Source organism: Microchirus variegatus, assembly GCF_963457635.1.
Source record: "Microchirus variegatus genome assembly, chromosome: 23".
Lineage (NCBI taxonomy): Eukaryota > Metazoa > Chordata > Actinopteri > Pleuronectiformes > Soleidae > Microchirus > Microchirus variegatus.
Window position 1 is genome coordinate 12,388,026 of NC_139824.1, and position 20,157 is coordinate 12,408,182.

Sequence of the window (20,157 nt, forward strand, 5' to 3'; positions counted from 1 at the left end):
TGCGTTGATTCCTGAGCGTAGAGTCCCGCCGGTACGTACACGTCTCCCGTAAAACTGGGAAATGGCCGTAAAAGATGCGGAGATAGTTTCGTGAATGCACGTAACACAAATCTATGACGGCGGTGAACGCAACCAATTAGCGTTGAAGGAGTTGGTGGCTTCTGATTGGACAACTTGAATCAGCATGGCGGAAGTAGTGTCTGCGTACTTCAGGTGCTCCTCGTAAATTTCAAATTCTTTATCAGCGATTAAAAAAACAATAACAAAAAGACACCACTATCTTTCGACAAAGTTAGTTTGTCATGGAAGAGCATTCATTTTAGTTTAAGATTTAATTTTAGTATAAATTAGATAATCCATTGAATTATTTTGCACTCATTATTGTCTATTTTGCCTTGACATTTTTAGTCTTTAGTCCCTATCAATAACTTTTTATTACTCACATATTCAATTTTTGTTCACCAGAGAGACAACAACAGCCAGCAAATAATTATTTGTGTGTGCCTTTGTACTTAAGTCAGATAAACAGAGAGTCCTTTATTCTATCCATCATGGACACCATGCAGATAAAGGCTTTGAAAAATGATTAATAATAGTAATACTATTACTTCTACCACAACTGCTACTACTACTACTACTACTAATAATAATAATAGTACTATGTAGTCAGATATTCATAAATATCCCTGCTTCTAATGCGCCCTCTGGTGCTGACAGATGTATCTTTCAAGTAGTCTCTGGGAAACTTCATTACCCAGAAGTCCTTGAAATTGGGTGTACGGCACATTTTATTGCCTGGAATAATTGCTCACCTTATGTTTGTCTTTTGGACACAATTCACACCTTCTTAAAAAAAAATCAATAGAATCGCACATGAATACGAAAATCCCGGCGTTTATTAGGACACAAACGGGATTTAAAGCTAATTAGAAAAATTTACAGGAATGTTTTTGGTCTACTAACATTGGTAACGTCAGGCCCTCAACCTCCGGTGTCATTGGTGAATGACCGAAGATGTCTCACTGCAGGTTGTTTACCAGGCTGCTTTGTAAGTATTTTGTAACAAATTACAATGTTAATCGCCTGGAATCGTCGATGGTGTCGTTTATATCACATGCCTTTATTCGTTAACTGTGTGGTGTACGTTTACTCAGCGTTGCAGGCTCATACAGTCTGGCGCTGGCTAGCAAAGTTCTCCTAGGTTGACTGTCAGTTAGCCTACAGCACTATATAGCTACGCAAGCCTGTCAGTCAAATATACCAATTAGCAAGCAAGCTAGCTAACTAGATTGTTCAATTGAACACTATTTATAACCTCCCGACATTCGGCAGTCAGGCTGGGGTGTGTTTTGATCTTTAACCTTGTTCTCTGCACTAAATGGGTCGTGTTCGGCGACTGCTATATATGGAACTCTTCATTCAGCTGTGATAGTTGTCTGCAGCCTTCCTGCTAGCAGCTTTGACTTCTGAGTTTGTTCGACATGGTTCGTTGACAAGAATACAGGTGGTGTCATGAAAACACTTAATATACTTATTTAGCACCCAACACTGTCTTTTAAATCAATTTTGGATTGAAGTGACATTTGGGTAACGATGACCTGCATGAATGCAGATTCTACGCAGACTGTCACTCTGATGGGACACTGAGTTAGTGGGATGAACTTTGTTCAGTGCGATTGGTAAATTGTCTTACAGGCACTGGAGGGAAAAGTTCAAACAATCGAGGGGAGATACTGTTGGTCATACAAAACAAACTTGCCTCCTCTCATTTACCAAAGGGCATATAATGTACTTATGTCATTTAATTAGCATAATGTCTTAGAAACGTTGCATCAGGTTGGGTAAATGTGTCCTCTTTGCTTCGTGGACCTAAACTTGCAGCTAATCATTTTGTTTTACTGAGTTGAGGCAATTTCAAAACGTTCACATTGATGAGCTGAAACTAGCCAGTTTTCTTAATAAAGTGTTCATTTTGTCAATGTTCTCTCTGCACTGCTGATCCATCAACTACAAAACAATTTTGAATCACCAATATGTAATAACATGTATTTATGTCATGACGCTTTATACTATATAAACGCATACACACACTACACAACACACATAAAATTGAACTGATGGTTTGATGCAAGGAATCACTTCACGGCGAAACCACTCGAAACAAACCTACATGAACGATATTACCACAATAAAGGCTCAGTTGAAACTTTATGTCTAATTATGGACCACAGTGTTCAGTAGACATAAAACTATATACTCCAGCCTCTTCAGTTGCACTTTGACCAACCATGTGTTGTGATGTGGTTTGTCTAAACCTGTTTTTCGACATGAACTCTGGACAATGTCCAGATAATTGTGTCCGGTTATTCTCCATAGTTTGCCTTTCACATACCATGTCAAATGTCAGCATGAGATAGTCTGGTTGAGGTATTTTCATCATGACGGAAGGAGAATCAGCCATTTGTTTGGAGTTTTGCTTGCCACTTTCTCAATGAGCTCACTTGGACGTTATCCGGAGTGTAGACGCGGGAGCTGGCAGGGAAATCTGTGAACATTGTCCTCAGAGACTTCTGTGGTCATTTACATTCACACATAAAGCCCCTCTGGACAACCTCCTCTGGATGAATATTAAGACTTTAATACATGGCTGAATAACTTCCACATCACGTATAACAAGTTATTCGATACAGTATTAGTGTAAATAACTGTCAGGTGTTGTTTCACTACCATAGCAGCACTACCATTGTTTCACACTCAGGCAGTATTATTAGACAAAATGTTCTTAAGTGTCAAATTACCTTCAGTAGTTGAAAACAGATCAGTTCCACATCATAAGCAACCATCTCTAATTTAAAAAATGATGCCTGTCAGGAGAATCTCTTGTGTTATTTGATCCCAAATGCAGTAAACATTATCTGTAAAATCTGATTGAAAATTAAAATGGTTGCATGCTCAGTAACAATACATAACAGTTGCAGACGGCAGGAGATTGGTGCCAAAACACCAAGTATAAAATACAAGGGATAATTTTGTTGGATAGATTACTTGTCTGCTGTTATTTTAGTCATATAATATTGTTTATGGAAAGAATGCTGTTGAATATTTAGAGGAAATTATTTTTTGATTTGTCATCAAACCACTTTAAAACGACAGCATGTCTTAATGTGTTTTCCCACCTTTATTTATGTTACACATGTGTGCGTAACAACACAGTCTGCTGATCCTTTGTCAATTTGATAGTTTGTAAAAACATTAGATTTTAAAAGGTTTTAATGATTAATCTTTGTTCATCTGTCAATCAGTGCAGCAGAGTGGAGTCAGGCACTGCTACACAGGATCCAGAAAGCACCTCTACATCGACAAAAATACAAAGGTCATCTGCCAAGGGTTCACGGGGAAGCAGGTTTGTAATGACAACCTCTTACTGTCAAACACGCTGTTCCTTATTATTGCCTCACATTGGATTAGGTTACAGTAATGTGAAATTGCACAGATGAACACATTTCCTCATATTTTGTTTGTAGTCTGATTCTTTCTCTCTGTATGACTTATAAGGAGTTTTAATATGTTTGCATTTGCTCGTTTGTCCGACCTCCAGAAATGATGTTGGTTCAAGTGACAAATTATGTCTTACAGCATTTTAAATTGTCAGAAAAATACAATTTTCTCCATTCTGTGAGCCTCGGGTCAGATAAGGAGAAAATCTTCTGTTGCCTCAGGAAGAGCAAAAATTAGTCCCACAGGACATTTCATTTTCTGGCACAACACCTGCTCAATTCCAACTGGATTCTTCTTTGACTGAAAAACATCCAGAGGGACTTCCCTTGTCACTTCTGTCAAGGAAGACTGTAATGAATGTCATACTTTATACACATAAGTTTCAATTGCAATAGAGAAAACAGAATTAAGATAACATAGTCAAAGGTTTTAAAAATGATTCTTAATGTCAGTATTGTACTGACTACTACTACTAATAATTATTAATTATTTATAATGATAATACTACTTAATATGAGTGATGATATATGGTCTGTTCAAATTCTTAAACCCGCTACTGGATCAGTAAAAAGAGTTGTAATTGGTTAATTGATCTAGTTTTTTTGTTGTTTTGTTTTCATTTGTTATGGAAAGTAACTTTTCCTTTTTTTTTTTTCCTAAATTAAATCTTCCCCATTGACATCCATAAATCATTGTTTCACACATGAATACCCTGAGTGTGATTGCAGATGCTTACCGTTGTTTTTTTCAAGAGCACAATAAAGCTCAGATTCACTTTGAACAGCGTCCAGTCAAGGAGAATTGGAGAAAATAAATCCCGGCAAGTGTTTAACAAGCCAGAAACATGGACTTTACAGATTTATATCTCTTCCTCTGTCCTTGTGCACTTTCAATTTTTCATCTTCCACTTTCTCTTCAACATAATAAAAGGTTGTTAAATACAGTTCCAGTGAACACTCCGGGTAATTAGAAAAGGATGAGAAATGAAGTAAGTGCTGTTGAGTGCACATTGTCGTTTCCTTCTGGCTTGATAAGCAAGCCATTTTTCAAATTTATTGTCCCAACGTTTTCGATAATAATGACCGGAGAAAACAGCAAAGTTAGCACAGGGAAGGAGTATAATACACTTGGGGAAAATGCTGATGCATTGCTTCTAATTCCCCTTAATGGGCTAGTTATAATTTTTACATTAAGGTCATTTATTTGCACTCGTACTTATGACCCTCGGCTACTTTATTGACATTGTTTCAGCATCTATTCCACAATAATGGACTGACTGCAGGGGGATAGGATCTGTGCAGCTGAGGATCAGCGTGCACAGACTTTATTCACCCATTTAGTCAAGAAAAACGGAGATTAAACTGTATGATATTTACCTCCAAAAATGTATTCAAACGTGTAATATTTAGAATGGGGTTATTGATATTAACTATACTACTTAAACTGAAACTAAAAGAGCAACATTTAGATCAAATCATTTCCATTTTGAAGAAATTGAAGATGAAAATAGTTAAACTTTTGTTAGTGTACAATCACCTAATTGTATGATTATTATAATTTTTTCTTTTTAAATACCCTAGAATGAGCCTTTTTATATTTATAAGCAACGTCATTGTGGACCACCATGTTTTTACAATATACCACAATAGACAAACTAAATATCTGCCAACTACATTATTTGTCCAAATTCACAGATGTATTAGGTATATGTTTGTTAACAATACAATCCAGTTAATAGATGTAGCTGTAACAGTTTGTGTGTATTTGATGTTCAACAAGAAATTGACACAAAAATGACAGGATATAAGATATTGAGATATTACGGTGGCCCAGAGGTGTCAGGCCAAACACAAACGCCACAACACAAATACAAAAGCCACAACACAAACAGAAAAGCCACAACACAAACACATAAGCCACAACACAAACACAAAAGCCACAACACAAGCCCATAAGCCACAACACAAACCCATAAGCCACAACACAAACACAAAAGCCACAACACAAACACAAAAGCCACAACACAAATACACAACTTTTTTGTGTTGTGGCTTTTGTATTTGTGTTGTGGCTTTTGTGTTTGTGTTGTGGCTTTTGTATTTGGCCTGACACCTCTGGGCCACCGTAAGATATAGTTCATAACAAGAAAAGTGTTATAATTGAATATTGTAAAAAAATAAAAAAATAAATAGACATTTACTGGTCTTGGCTGCAAAAAGCCATCACTGGAGAATACATAAAGTCACCTTTGATTTGTTCTTCAAATGCTCAGTGGATAAGATGCAACCCTGAAAGTATATTTACCCGCAGTTGCAACCCTAAGAGAACCCAGCATCACTCGTGTATGCATCCCTTAAGTCGCATGCATAGGTGATTAATCCTGGGTGGCAGCATATTTCCGCCCTCCACTCCGTCTGTAATGATATTTCAAGGTTGACGCTGCAGAAGTGACTGTCCCCCCCCCCCCCCCCCCACTTCACTGCACACTCACCCACACTGACTCTTCTTCCCCTCTCTCTGCCTACAGGGAACGTTTCACAGTCAGCAAGCTCTTGACTATGGCTCCCAGTTAGTTGGCGGTGTTTCCCCTGGTAAAGGTGGAAAAACACACCTCGGCCTGCCGGTCTTCAACTCGGTCAAGGAGGTATGAATGCGTGGTTCCTCGTGTGACTTTTAGCACGAAACGTAGCCATAGTGTTGCTGTAAAATGCAGCTCATGCCTTGTGATGAAGTCTGAAGCTTTACTGATGATTTCTTCAAGAAACATTAGGTGGCACTGTTTCCTAATTTTACAATTTCTCTTTGTAATAACTTTTCTTTCCCACTTCAGGCAAAGGCGGGCACAGGGGCAGATGCTACTGTGATATATGTACCTCCGCCATTTGCGGCAGCAGCCATCATTGAAGCCATTGATGCAGAGATACCCCTGGCTGTCTGCATCACTGAGGGCATCCCCCAGCAGGACATGGTTAGAGTCAAACATAAGCTCCTCCGCCAGAGCACTACCCGCCTCATTGGCCCCAACTGTCCAGGAGTCATCAATGTAAGCTCACTCACACTGACACACATTCTTCTTTCTTTTTCTTTTTTTTTCTTTCTTTAATTTTTGTTGGTGTTATTGTTGTTGTTCAGAGGGTTGGCAGCCTAAGCTCCCTCTCAAGGGTCCAGCAGTAATTCAGATTTACTGCATTAATATTCTGCACGGTCCAACTGAAACCCATAAGGAGCATGATGTTTATACCGATGTTTATAGTTGCTTGTTTCTCCTTTGGCTGCAGCATTAATAGCATCAGATGTTTGGTTTGAATAACACAATTTCCAGATATCAAAATTAGCACAAATTTGCATTTTGGTCAAAGAACAATTGAAGAAGTTAACAAAGAAATAAATAGCTGAGGAATGTTTTGTTTAACTAAAAGTCAGAGTGGGGGCGAGTAAGTGCCGTAGGGAAGTTAAAAACACAATTGAATGACAGTTAATGGACCGTTTTTTTTTATTTGCAGCCTGGAGAATGCAAAATTGGGATCATGCCTGGTCATATCCATAAGAAAGGAAGAATTGGTGAGATTTTTGTCTTGAAAATACACATTTTATTATCTTGTTTGTATCTTAATGCAATTTACATAATTTATACTTGAAATTAAAGGTTATTTGAGTCTTCACAAAGATGATTGAAGGTCCTCTACAAAAGAAAATGGAAAAGAATTTTCCTTCCAAATCATTTCTTTTAGACCTCAACAAAGACCTGCTGCTTCTTTGTGAAACTTAACATGAAGTTTGTTTTTATAGTAAATCGATTGCCATTGTTCCCAAAGCACACACTGTCGTTAACATCTGTTGTGGAACTGTGATGATGATGGTGTGTTTTTTCCCCTCATTGCTGTAATGTTGATAACATGTCAGTTCAACTTTTAAACAGCCTGGACTCATTTCATCTCACTTTATCGCCCTTCAGTGTTTTTGCAGTCTCATTACCAAAATAATTATAACATCACAATTTTTTTTATTTTTTATTATTATGATTTGTCTTCTAGGCATTGTGTCTCGATCAGGGACCCTGACGTATGAAGCTGTACACCAAACTACACAAGTCGGCTTGGGGCAGTCTCTTTGCATTGGTAAGCTTGAAATGACCCAGTGTTTTATTGAATTTAAATTAAGCACACATATCTTTCAGTTTTAAAAAATAGAGATTATGAATGAATTAATAAAGTGTTTTTGTTTTTTTTCATTTCATATTTTATTTTCCTTTATTTGTCACAGAGCGCGCATACCAATAATCATTTATGAATGATTTAGTCTAGAAGACAAATTTAATAGTATTTTAGTATCTGGAGTCCCTGGACAGTCAACAATAAAAGCAGTTAAAATGTGCAAAAACAACGAAAAAAAAGAGAGCCTGCAGAAAAAGATGTTTTATATGACCCGTGAGATTGACAATAGCATGGCAACAATCAACTTATCATGGGCTCGGGGACGACATATGAATATTATTTTGACTTAATGATAAGAATGTTTTCTGTCATTTCCTTCTGTTGTTTAGCAACACTTGCAGCACGTCGTGTGGCTGGGAATTTATATGAAACACTCTTTGTTGCTTCAAACCATTTTAGATGCCAAAATTTCTCTTATGCTGCCTTGTGTTGTTAGATATTCAGAACATATAGACTACTGTTTCCTTACCAATTTACCCAACTCTCTTAATTCTTGGCAACATAGTGTATTATCTGTGAAAGACTTAACTTTTTTGCTCAAAGAAAAACTTAATTGGCCACCAGAAAATCGATATTATAGGGCCGGTTGGCCACTTGAATTAAACACCAAACAACTTGGCTTTGGCGTAATTGTTTCGACATGTTAATTATGTCCTTTTAACCAGACTTCACACAGCACAGGCCTGCCACAATATTAACTATTGTAGAGTTCATTAACAGGGTTTGTTTGTAATCCAATTCAGCCTCGATTCAATTGTATTTGTATAGTGCCAAATCACAACATGGATTATCTCAGAATCTGCAGAAACCTTGACAATATTATAGAAGAGAGAAACGAGAACCGACAGTTCACACAATGAATAAACACGAGGCATCAATGGAGAGAAAAAAAAACTGTCTTTTGACAGGAAGACTGACAGAACCAGACTCAAGTTATAGAGAGGACAGGACCCTGTGAAATAGTTATGACATGTTTATTGTACTATAATACAATTGATCCACACAGTAGCATAGAAAAAACAAGGTTAATAACGTGCAGTAATGTCATATTCTTACCCAAAGTGTGAGGAAGTGAGTTGCAGTGCACTAGTTCTATAGCAAGACAACTGGTTCAGGTTTCCCTGAGCCAGCTCTACCTCTAACCTTCATCAAAAAGAAAGCTTTTAAGTCCAACTTTAAATACAGAGAGGGTGTCCGCCCCCCGAACCGACACAATGTCTTCTAAGTCTCAGTATAATCCAAAGTCTACAGCAAATTATAGTTAGTACAATATTTAATATCACTCTCAACTTTGATGCTGGTAATGTGGTTCTCTTTGATTGTTATTCATGCATTTTCTTTCTTGGGTTTTTTTAATGGTATGAATATCAATTTAGGTGACATTTTGTCTTTGATGTTTTCTTTTGTGGACGTTTGCCCAATCTTTTATAGAGACCCTTGTATAATTTTCTTTGGAAATTATTTATAATAAAAAAAAAAGAAGTAATTATTGGGCTCTTGTGATTTGGAGAGGCGCGGGAAGTCATTTTCCCTGGGTACGAAAAAGGAGCAGTGTCATTAAACTACCATGCAGAGATAAATGTGGTCTGGGACAGTTATTAAACAAACTTTTGAAGTGACTTTGAAGTAAAAGTGACTAATGGTGTGTCTTTAACCTCAGTCTTGTGTAACTTTAATATATTTTAACAAAATGCTGTTCATCTAGAGTGACTTTGGAAAGTGACATTAGCTAAGTCCATCAATCTCTCTTGTTTTGTGTTCTAGATACAATCAAAAGCAGCTATAATCAGTTTTTTTTAAGTGAATATAGCTACATAGAATTATTCCCTGGCTCTAAGTTCCCCTCTGAATTAGAGGCAAAGGACTATTATTAGTAGACTAAGAATATGCATTAATATGAACCCTAATGTTGCCCCAACCACACAGCGACGCGACATTTTGTGATATTTTTTGAGAAAATAATTGTTATTTGCAGCCCTAAAATGATTTTTGCCCTATATCTTCTGTTAGTTAATGAATTGCTTCAAAAACTCTACACACAAATGTTTATTTAAAATTCATTATGCACATATAATCACTATCAGATTTTTGTATTTAAAAACAACAAATTCACTCTATGCCTGTTGGAAACAAAATCCTTATTTTCATCTGTATAAGAGGAAAAAAAGTGGAGATGCAGAATATATTAAAGTCATGTGCTCTAATGAAATAATTCATGAACAGCCGTGAACAATCTCGGCGCTGATTATCCGACCACATCAGCATAAAGTAGCTGTTTATTCCTCAGGCTCAACCACCGAGCAATGCTCAAATATTCACAGGAATTGTCCTTTGAGAGTTTTTGAGTATAACGAGTGTTTGCTTTGTCCTCCTGTAAGGTATTGGCGGGGATCCATTCAATGGCACAAACTTCATAGACTGTCTGGAGGTGTTCCTGCAGGATCCCAAGACGGAGGGAATCATCCTTATTGGAGAAATCGGAGGCAATGCAGAGGAGAATGCAGCAGAATACCTCAAACAGCACAACTCTGTAAGGAAATAAGTCATGAGACACCCATTATTCCACTTCACTCTCTTTGTACTAATCTCTTCTACAACACCTCACCTCGGCAGATGTATCTGTTCGTATGAAACATTTATTCTTGACTGAGTTAGCTCTTATTCATTCCCTTTTAAATCCATCAGCGGTAGTGAAACCATCGTCCATTGAGAGCAAAGTAGAAATATGAAAGTGCCCTTTCTTTTTGATCACAGCCTCAGCTCTCCCCTCTTAGTTTCCAGTGTCTGTGTGATTAGTGTGGTGAGGTGTAATAGATAGACTGTACGTATGATTCACGGGGGCCTTTTGTCGGAAATCTGCAGTGAACCTTCACTGTTGCCAGCATGTGATAAAGAAAACCCAGGGAGTGGCTGAGAACATTAAACCATGGATTTCAGGTGGCCAGTACATGATATTTTACTCGTTGCAGATTATTTTTAATCTGCTAATTTTTTTAGTGTGTATTTGTGCGTTTGCTTCCATGCACATGCACGTTCCTGTATTGCTCTTGAGCTGAGAAATGGATTTGATTTGCTTCTGCTGCTTTAATGCATGCAAATCTCCTGCTAGCGTCTTAGGAGAATAACTTATCTCACTTGACGAAAAAATAAAGTGCAAACACCACCACCGCCGTCCAACCCACCCAATCACCCAGTGTTTACTGTGAGGGACAGTGCAAATGAAACCTATGTAAGAAAAAAAAAAGTCCATCAGAGCACGAGGTTAAGCTGCAGATCTTCTGTTGAAAGTGTGTAGAACATCATACATAAAATAACTAAGTACTAACGTACTTGGACGGCACTTGTTGTACTTTGGTGGAAACTTAACTTTTCTTAATTGGGATATAATTTGAAATTTGAAGTCAAGTCGGCAATACACTAACCCAGGGCAGCTCCCATATGTGAGTATTGTATTCATGTGAAGCAGTGTTGCTGGAAGGGAGCAGCAGACATCCGACTACATATCCCACAACATAAATACATATTACAATCCAGTTGATTTTCTCAATTAGACGAGAAGTATTTTTTTTTATCAAATAAATGCAATAAATTGGTTAAATTCAACAAGAAAACCGTCTGTTTCCCAAACCTCAAACTAATGTTCTCAAATGTGCATATAATGAGCAGTAGGTTGTATAAGCCGGGGTTAAAAAAGACGAGCTACGTAAACTAAAGCACTATCGTTCTTTTTGTCCTTTATTCCGGGGTTAGTTTTTGTTTCTTAATATATTGCAAAATAAAACGAATGCGAATAACATAGGCTACCGTACCTGCCTGCTTGGCAACGACCACGAATAATGTCCTCGCAAATGTGAGGCTACAGCAGCTGGAAAGGTTGTTGTAAAACTGACCCAAGAAATAACAGTGAAAACCAGCCTATTTTAAAATGTCCAAAATCAATAAGGAGACGTCGGCTGTGCTTGGTGGGATGGAAACATTGCTTAACCAATGGAACAGAGACTCAAAGTTAGGCCAAATGAATTAAGTGAAACAAAGTAACTTTATGATTATGAGACAATCAAAACTATTGATTCAAATATTGCTATAATGATGATGGGCAATTCTATTATTTTATTTATGGCGTTTCGTAATATATAGCAGCATCTTGAATTACATTCTAAAATGGTTCCAACAAAACCCGACCAATGAACTAAACTGAGTGCAGATGTGCTGTCCCATATTATGCAAAATCAACTTTTTAATCATTTAAATCCTTATATTTGGGACTCTGGAGGCCCTATCAGTCGGCGAAGTGCGAAAAAAGATGACCCACTCATGTTTTTGTGGTCCTCCTCGGTCTAAGTACAGGAAATCAAACACACGATGACTTCTGCACTCATTGTGACGTCAACAATTGTTGTCTCACAGAGCTCCAGTTTGTCCGTAAAACACGCGAGAGTGCTGGTGAGGGCAGAGTTATCCGAAAACCCTGAAATCCGCGAAAAGTTTTATTCTTGGCTCCACAGTGCAGCACAGAGTTCTACACAAACTTCCAGCCTCAGAGGATTTATCTGTCCAGTGGACACATGTTATATATGAAGGCAATGTGCCTGCTAGAGCCTGCAAATGATCAATTTTCCAAATGCTAAATGCTGTTAGCTCCCAGTAGCCTCTGTGTCTGATGGAATTTCCTGTCCCTTAAGTTTCATTTTACTTTTTTTTAAGGTGGACCTTTTAAGGTGGACCTAAAGAGATACTACTAAACCGAGTGTTCTGAACCGGGCTGTTTTTGGCAGGGTGATTGAACTGCTGTGGTGCTTCATCCTCATGGTATTTTGACCAAAGCGTGTCACAGACATGTTCATTAGGACACCAGGGAACTAGGTTCACCCCTTTAAGCTAGCTATTTCTAATAAACTGCCAACTAAACACGTCACCTTAATCGAACCGTCTCTAAAAAAACACAGAAATGTCGGTAAAGACATTAATATCTGGTGTGAAAGGAGGGAGAAAAAAAAACTGTGTTAACCTTGGCAGTAAAATGTTGGACCACATCGCTCATTGTATGAAGTTAATTGAGATTTTTTTTTTTTTATGCTTGCTTGGTGCTTCACATTAACGTGACAAATTCTGCCACACTAGGCACATTATGTATTGAATGCTCAGTGAAATTAAAGGTCTGGTGTCGTGATTGATTTGTGTCATGCGACATAAAAGTATATTGAGCTCCTGTTTGAGAAAAAGACACATTATAGTAGAAAGGTGAGAAGGTATTGATTCCAGTATCCGTCGGTGTTGCAGCTGATTTACTGCAGACTGTTTATTATGCCGACACCTTAATTTTTTTTTGTAAAATTCAGGAAAACAAGCTTATATTTCCTACCAGGCTCTGCTGTCAAAGTTTATGATGCAGGACATATTTCAAAATCCAGTCTTCTTCAGTGTCTTGCACTGCTTGCCAACATCATATGGTCTCATCTGAATCAAAGCTTCGCCTGTCATTACCAGAGCTTCACAGGCTTTCTCTCATCAGAAATTGGTTTCACAATGAAAGACCATATAATTTGCCTCGTGCATATGAAGTAGGTCAGAGTCTTTGGCACCTAAGCTGCCATGAAGTTTTTTTTTTTTCAGCCTCTTGACTTTTAGCATTCCTGTCTCCATTGAGCTCAGCTAAGTCCTTTGTAATTCGGTGAAAACAACACAAAAAAATGAAAACCGGTTGTAGTTGAGAAGAATACTGAGACTAAAGAAGTATCAGGAGGCTCCACTTGTGTCCACAGGTGTGTACCAGTGGTATAATTGTCGGACTTTTAAAATTCGTAGTTGTAATTCCTCACATCAGACCGGGATTTATTTGTGTTTGTAAAACAAAAAAACCCTCCACTGGCACACAGATGTTGGTGGACTACCATACTGGTTCGTAATGAGGTAAATATTTACCAAATGTTACCAAAGGAATCGGAGAGAATCATTGTTAAAATTAATGATTGTCAAGACTCCCCTTACTTGGTATCCAGGGGTGCTGCGCGTAAGAGTAATTAAAGCCCTTTTTTTTATGGCAGATTTAAGAATTGATACACATGAGGGTGGTCTGTTGATTCAGGACGTGACTTGACTTCCGAGTCTGGTTGTGTTGCTAATTTGTGATGCGCGTTCAATTTTTAAGTGCAAATAACAGATGCTCGGAAAAAACATTATTTAAAGCACTAAAAAAAGTGATATTCCTTCTCTCTCGCTCTCTTTTTTTCTTGTTAACGGTGCAAGTGTTAATATCTCATTAGCTCTCTCATTTCTCGCCAAGGTCCTCGACATTTCCCTGGTTGATAACACGCCCTTCTACTATTAATTATCAAACGTCATCTCCACTCGATGTCCTCGGTTGATTCTGTATTTTTTCCTGTCGGTGTCAGATTTGAATTTAGAGCTAAAAACCGTGTGTGGGTGTCTTTTGAAGGACCTCGCGGCTTTGCGTCGGCTTTACGCTGCATTCGGTCCGTTTCCTAACTGTGAATTATTAGCCGCTATATATACGTGCACACAGACAGACACCACGCCGGTCCCTCTTGCTGGTAATAATGTTATTGCTGACGATGAAACATTAGCTCTCTTCACCGTGGAAACGATCTTAACTGTTGAACATAGCATCCATCAATGAGCAAGCAGCACAGACAGGCTGAGCTAATCAGTGCCTGCATGACTAATTACCATCTCAGAAATGAGATGATATGAAATGGCAGGAGTCCCTATCTGGTCTTACACCAACCCATGCAATTAAATGGCTTGATTGACCCTTTTGTTTTAATAATGCAGACCGAGGCAGAGATGGCTGTTAGACAAGCCTGTTATCGTGGGGGCTGTGAAATGAATGGATGTGGGATGTTTAATTCCTAATGAATGAATGAAATGCTGTTGCAGAAAATTCCCACTGTTTTTGTACACCCACCTTCATCGTTCTGCTTGATTTCCCCCCCCCCCCCCTCTTCATCTTTGTTGTTGCTTTGCCAACTGTGCTAAGGTCCTCACTTTCCCTTGAGCCTCTTTTCCTTTTTTCCACGTTACACTCATGTTTTTCTTCACTCTCCCTCTTTTTTTTTTTTTTGCATCCAGGGCGCTAATTCGAAGCCTGTGGTGTCCTTCATCGCGGGGCTAACTGCCCCTCCCGGCCGTAGGATGGGCCATGCTGGTGCCATCATCGCTGGTGGGAAAGGCGGAGCCAAAGAGAAGATTGCAGCCCTTCAGTCTGCTGGAGTTGTAGTCAGCATGTCTCCTGCCCAGCTGGGCAGCACTATGTTCAAGGTGAGTCCTTTTCCCAACCAGATTATATCATGGACAAGTGCAGTAATTGGAATTATGGTAATGTGATAATTGTACTGTTAAATGGGCTGTAGAAAAGGACAGGGCCACATATTAAAGTTTATGGCTTACTGTAGTTATTCTATATAGCCTTGTAAAACACGTAGCAAAACATTAATTATACGAGTTTTCTCTATTGAGTTTCCAGTTTCCACACACACAAAAAAAAACATTTTCCCCACTCAACCTTTTCAGATTCAAGTCAAAATTAATTTACTGTAAAAAAATACTCTTGTCTCCATAATAATTGTGTGACATCTTAATAAAACTAACATTTATCTAAGGAACTCTTTACCTCTGAATGAGATAACTTTGACAGGCAGATGAAGACGGCAAAGTTCCCTGGGTCTGTAAAGGATTTTAAGAGACTGGAATTATTCATGCGTCACACCTGAATTATTCAGTGTATTTAACATTGTCACCATTAGAGACGTGCACGAGCTAACTTTCTCAAAGTAATATTTGAACTCATTATAAAAACATGACCCCAGATGGATCCAGAAGCCCACCCCTGCTCCCACCACGGTGGTTTTTACTCCGCATTCATCCGTCTTTATGTCTCTGTGTCACTTTTTATGACTTCAAGTCTTTTCTTCTGCCAAACGCTACCATAACAAAAGTTGCTTTGAGATAATAAGAAACAAGAGCTGTGAAACAAACACTTTACCAAATAATCAAGAGTCAAAATTGAGAGATTACTGAATTGTTTATTTTAGCTTTGAAAAAAGCAAACTAATAACAGTTTATCATGACTAATTAGAGGGTAAAATGTAATCCCATGGCAATAACACGTAGTCATGTTGTGATTGAAGTTTTAATACTAAATACTAAAGCAAAAAAAAAATGACTGACGGTGGCCGTGTTGACTTCACTGCCTCTTAATTGTAATTCATCTAGGGAGGCACTGTTAACAAGATGTATAAAAAGTGAAAGTCGGTATTACACCCATTCATCATGTTATACTTTGATTACCACCACTGGCCCCTGCTACACACGAATATAAATGTACACGATGTTGTTGTTGTTGTTTTTTTTCCTTCCAAAGTTTAATTCATGATCATTGTGTGTAATGATGAAAAAAAACTTGTTAAGCGGCCGCTCGTTTGGCCGCGCTCATTGTGTTCATGCATCTCCGTTAATCTCATTGACCCCTGTAATCAAAGCAATAACATGTAAGAGACATAATGCTGCGGGTGTGGGAAATAATGTCGACCTCGGTCGCAGCTGTTCAGAGCATCAACACGAGTGTCGGGAAGGGGGAAAAAAAATTCACAAAACCGAATGCACGCATCATCATGTTTAATTATAAGTTGATGAATTATGTATACTGCTGCAGCAGATGTTTTTTATGCCAAAAAAAAAACACAAGCTAAACAAAATGACCTTGTTGTCTAGACTGCACAAAATGTGTGAATCAGAAATGTGCAAAAAAAATGTTTTCATTTAAATGAAATGTCAGATGGCAGAAATATTGCTCCATCCTTTCTGATGAAACACAGTGCTGGAGATGCTTTTGTCCTCAGAGTTACATTAGCACACTATTCATCATCATAGTAATTGCAGATACACAATGCAGAATCAGTTGTAGTGTAATCAGGATGTCGCACGCCAATGTTTGTTTTTTTGTTTTTTTTTCTATCACCCTCTCATCGAGAAATACATTTTCAGTATGGCAGTATGGTGAAAGTAAAAAATGTCAGCCGGAATGATGTTTGTTTCGGTTCTTGTTTGTCCACTAATGGACATTTGGTAGCCAGATTAGAAAAATGAAACCATTGCAACAGAATTCCCACTGTCAGCACAGTTAATTTGAAATATGTTCATATTGCTTTTCAACAATGGCGTTTAATTACAGACGTACAATCAAACTATAAGTAATGTGAGCAGGCTTTTAGCCAGCAAGGGCGTCCGGGCTTCCTGGGGACACCCTGTACTGAAAATAATAAGAAATTAGACACCCTACATTTAGGCAGGACGCCCAAAAGACACCCTATTAATTTCCTCCCGTTTCCCCCGGTAACCACCGAAACGATGTTGTGATGACGCGCGGGTATAGACAGGCGCGTGCTGGCCGCAAAAGATCCAAAGACCATAAACCATTCCAACAAGATGTAAGGACACGGTGGAACAGCACCTATTAAATGCTGGAAAGTCCCTTTGCGCAAAATCGAAACTTGGCTGCAGCGCAGATTATGAACTCCCAGCGACAGAACTCTCTTCTCTCTCACTTTGAGCAGTTAACTAAATAGATCAGCTCATCTGATGCATGTGTTATTTCCTTAATTACAGCGCTAAAGGTCTTCTACACAAAGATTGAGACCACGGGGTAAAAACAATAAAAAGTGCGCTCTTGAGAAGCTGTCAACACGTTTTACTAAGATTTACTCGGATCCCCTGTATTTCATCGCGACTGTACTCGATCCTCGTCATAGTCATTGTCGGCGCACAATTCAGGAGAGAGAGAAGAACAGTCAGCAGGGGCGGTGCACAGAAAAAAAGGAGGGCAAGGGGCGGGACACCCTCTAAAAAAAAATCCTAGCTAAAAGCCTGAATGTGAGGTATCTAACATGTACATATTGTTATAATAGTTCAAGTAAAAGCAATACTACTAATAATAATACATTTATTTTCATTATACAGAAAATAAAAGCTTTGGGCCTTAAATAGTTAAAAGAATGTTGTAACAGAATTAAATATGCAGTTGCATCCAAAGTCATTTTCAGTTCCACTGGTGCATGGACAAGATATTGGAAAATATGTGCTTTTTTTTTTTTTTTTTTTTTTTTCGAGAAGCACCTCATTTATATTCAAGGTAGAGTAATTATGACCTTTTTGGTGTTTACAAAATATCTGGAACACGTAATCGCGGCGGCAGATAGCGTTATCCTGTCCCTGCTTAATATTCATGCACGCACACACACACACACACACACACAAACGGCATGCAGATGTGTGCAGGATTTTCCCTCACATCACAGTCTTGTGATGAGTGATGCTCGCACTGACTCGGCACATTTGGCCTCAATGCCGCGTCAAAAGCTGTTGTCATCGCGAGGCCTCGTAAAACGGCCCCTGTTGCCGATTCGTGTCATGTTCTCTCCTCTGCTCTCTTCAAGTGGAATCCGCGTGTATTTTCTCACATCGCGTTTGAGTGGCAACCTCTACTTTTCTCATTTCACTCTCCCTCTTCCTCTTGACTAGTCTTGTCAAGTGTCGGGAGTCTGACTCGCATTTTTTTTTTTTCTTCCCCCCTCTGGCTTTAACAGCTCTACTCTTACCTTTCCTGTCTTATATTCTTGAGTTGCCTTCTGTTGCTATGAACCAACGAGGCATTGGTCTTCTAATGACAACCACCCTCCTCCTCCTCCTCCTATATTTATACCCCCTTTTCTTTGTTCCCACATTTTCCTCTGCAGCCCTCTTTTTATCTCACCAATCTAGTGAACTAGGTCACAGTGCTCTGATCTGCCCACCTCTCCCGCATTCCACCTCGTTCATCTTGTCCTTCACAGAATATCAAGCAACGAAAGGGCCGAGGTTGCCTCCCTAGCATTTCAGATTCCAGAAAAAAAAAAAAGAAAAATGTCCTCAAGGGGGCAGTAGACCCTCAGGTATTCACAGGGCAGCAAACGATGAGTCAACATGTGCATTTAATGAGCACTTGTGTGTTCTGTAAACCTGATAAATGACATTTGCATTAAGTTGCTCCCCCCCCCCCCCTCCTTGTGGAATTGGAAGTTCTCAGGAGCAACATACTCTATCATCCTTAGGGTTATGTTATATTTTCCAAAATTGAATATATAACGGCAAACATAATACTTTCTCTCATTTAAAGTCACATGGTTGGACCGCGCTGATAAAACACAACGCACTGTAACGTCGCATAAATCACGTTCTTGCAAACGCGGAGAGCCCGTATCAGTCACACGGAGTGAGCTGTCTTAACGTTTTTGACGACGCGAACTGAGCGACGTGCGCGCTCGCCACTTGATTTGCGCTGAACAGGAACAAGCTCTCCAAAACTGCAGTCGCCTCTTTTACCCTCGCCCGCAGCAGCAGCCCCTCCTCCACTCCCTCCCTCCCTTCAGCAGCTGATCTGACACACAGGATCATAGCAGATAGCTGTGTGTGAATTTCCGTGCGAATAAATTCACTTCATTTCACATGGTTTCTTCCTCCCCTGTTGTCCTTCTCTGTAGGAGTTTGAGAAGAGGAAGATGCTGTAATTTCCCGAAAAAAAAAAAGGAAGACAGGCACCCAACCTTTCACTCCCTGCTCTGAAAAAAAATTGAGATGAACAGCCTGATTCTGGAAGGTGGATGTGTCCTACAGTGTCTTCACACCCTGATTACCGCAGACACAATGCGCACACACACTCACAGTGTTTATATTGTAATTTCTGCCATGTACTTGCACATAATGAGAAAATAAAAGTTAGTGTCTTAACGGTGATATCATAAAGAACTCATTGCAATGTCAAAACTTTATAGGTGTTTTATCCTCCTTCTTCCATATTGTTGACAGCTAAAGGAAAAGTACTATACTCAGTGACCTGTTCAGTTCTGTTTTATGACTGTAAGACATGTTCCGTTACTTATTTGACTGGCTGTCCACCTGAATAAGAGAGATTTCTCATACCATTTTCTTTGCTGTTTTGTGTCAAAGTTTTTTTTGTCTTCAGTTTCCCACTATATTTAGTAACTTATTAATAACAATATAATATTTACAATGCATAATACATCTAACTCCCTTTTCTCAGTTGTGTAAGCTGACGTAAAATCATTACACATGCCTCTGTGTTGTCAAATTGTTTTGATTGCTCAATCGAAAAGATTTATATATGGCCATCGTATCACTAGTGATATAAAACTAATCCAGGAAAGTCTGAATATGAAATGTTGAAATGATTGTTTATATATATGTATGTATGTGTGTATGTATATGTACATATGTATGTTTGTATGTATATATATATATATATATGTATGTATGTATGTACATATATGTATGTATAAATATATATATGTATGTATGTGTGTATGTATATGTACATATGTATGTTTGTATGTATATATATATATATATATATATGTATGTATGTACATGTATG

General features: G+C 38.6%; 1 protein-coding gene across 1 annotated transcript; it reads left to right on the top strand.

Annotated features, from left to right (window-relative positions):
* The first annotated feature begins 986 nt into the window (after positions 1-986).
* Positions 987-19,727, top strand: suclg1 (succinate-CoA ligase GDP/ADP-forming subunit alph). The gene is made up of 9 exons (XM_083909589.1): positions 987-1,048; positions 3,303-3,403; positions 6,026-6,142; positions 6,329-6,541; positions 7,002-7,059; positions 7,533-7,616; positions 10,091-10,242; positions 14,802-14,990; positions 19,247-19,727. Exons 1-9 carry the CDS (start codon positions 1,015-1,017, stop codon positions 19,271-19,273), a joined length of 975 nt encoding a protein of 324 aa, XP_083765715.1. The 5' UTR covers positions 987-1,014; the 3' UTR covers positions 19,274-19,727.
* Positions 19,728-20,157: the final 430 nt, after the last annotated feature.

Excerpts from the sequence above, each read along its gene's own strand:
- suclg1 (XM_083909589.1), top strand. The coding sequence starts at position 1,015 with ATGTCTCACTGCAGGTTGTTTACCAGGCTGCTTT. Across the intron at positions 7,060-7,532 it reads CCATAAGAAAGGAAGAATTG|GCATTGTGTCTCGATCAGGG; the intron begins GTGAGATTTTTG and ends TTTGTCTTCTAG. Across the intron at positions 14,991-19,246 it reads TGGGCAGCACTATGTTCAAG|GAGTTTGAGAAGAGGAAGAT; the intron begins GTGAGTCCTTTT and ends CCTTCTCTGTAG.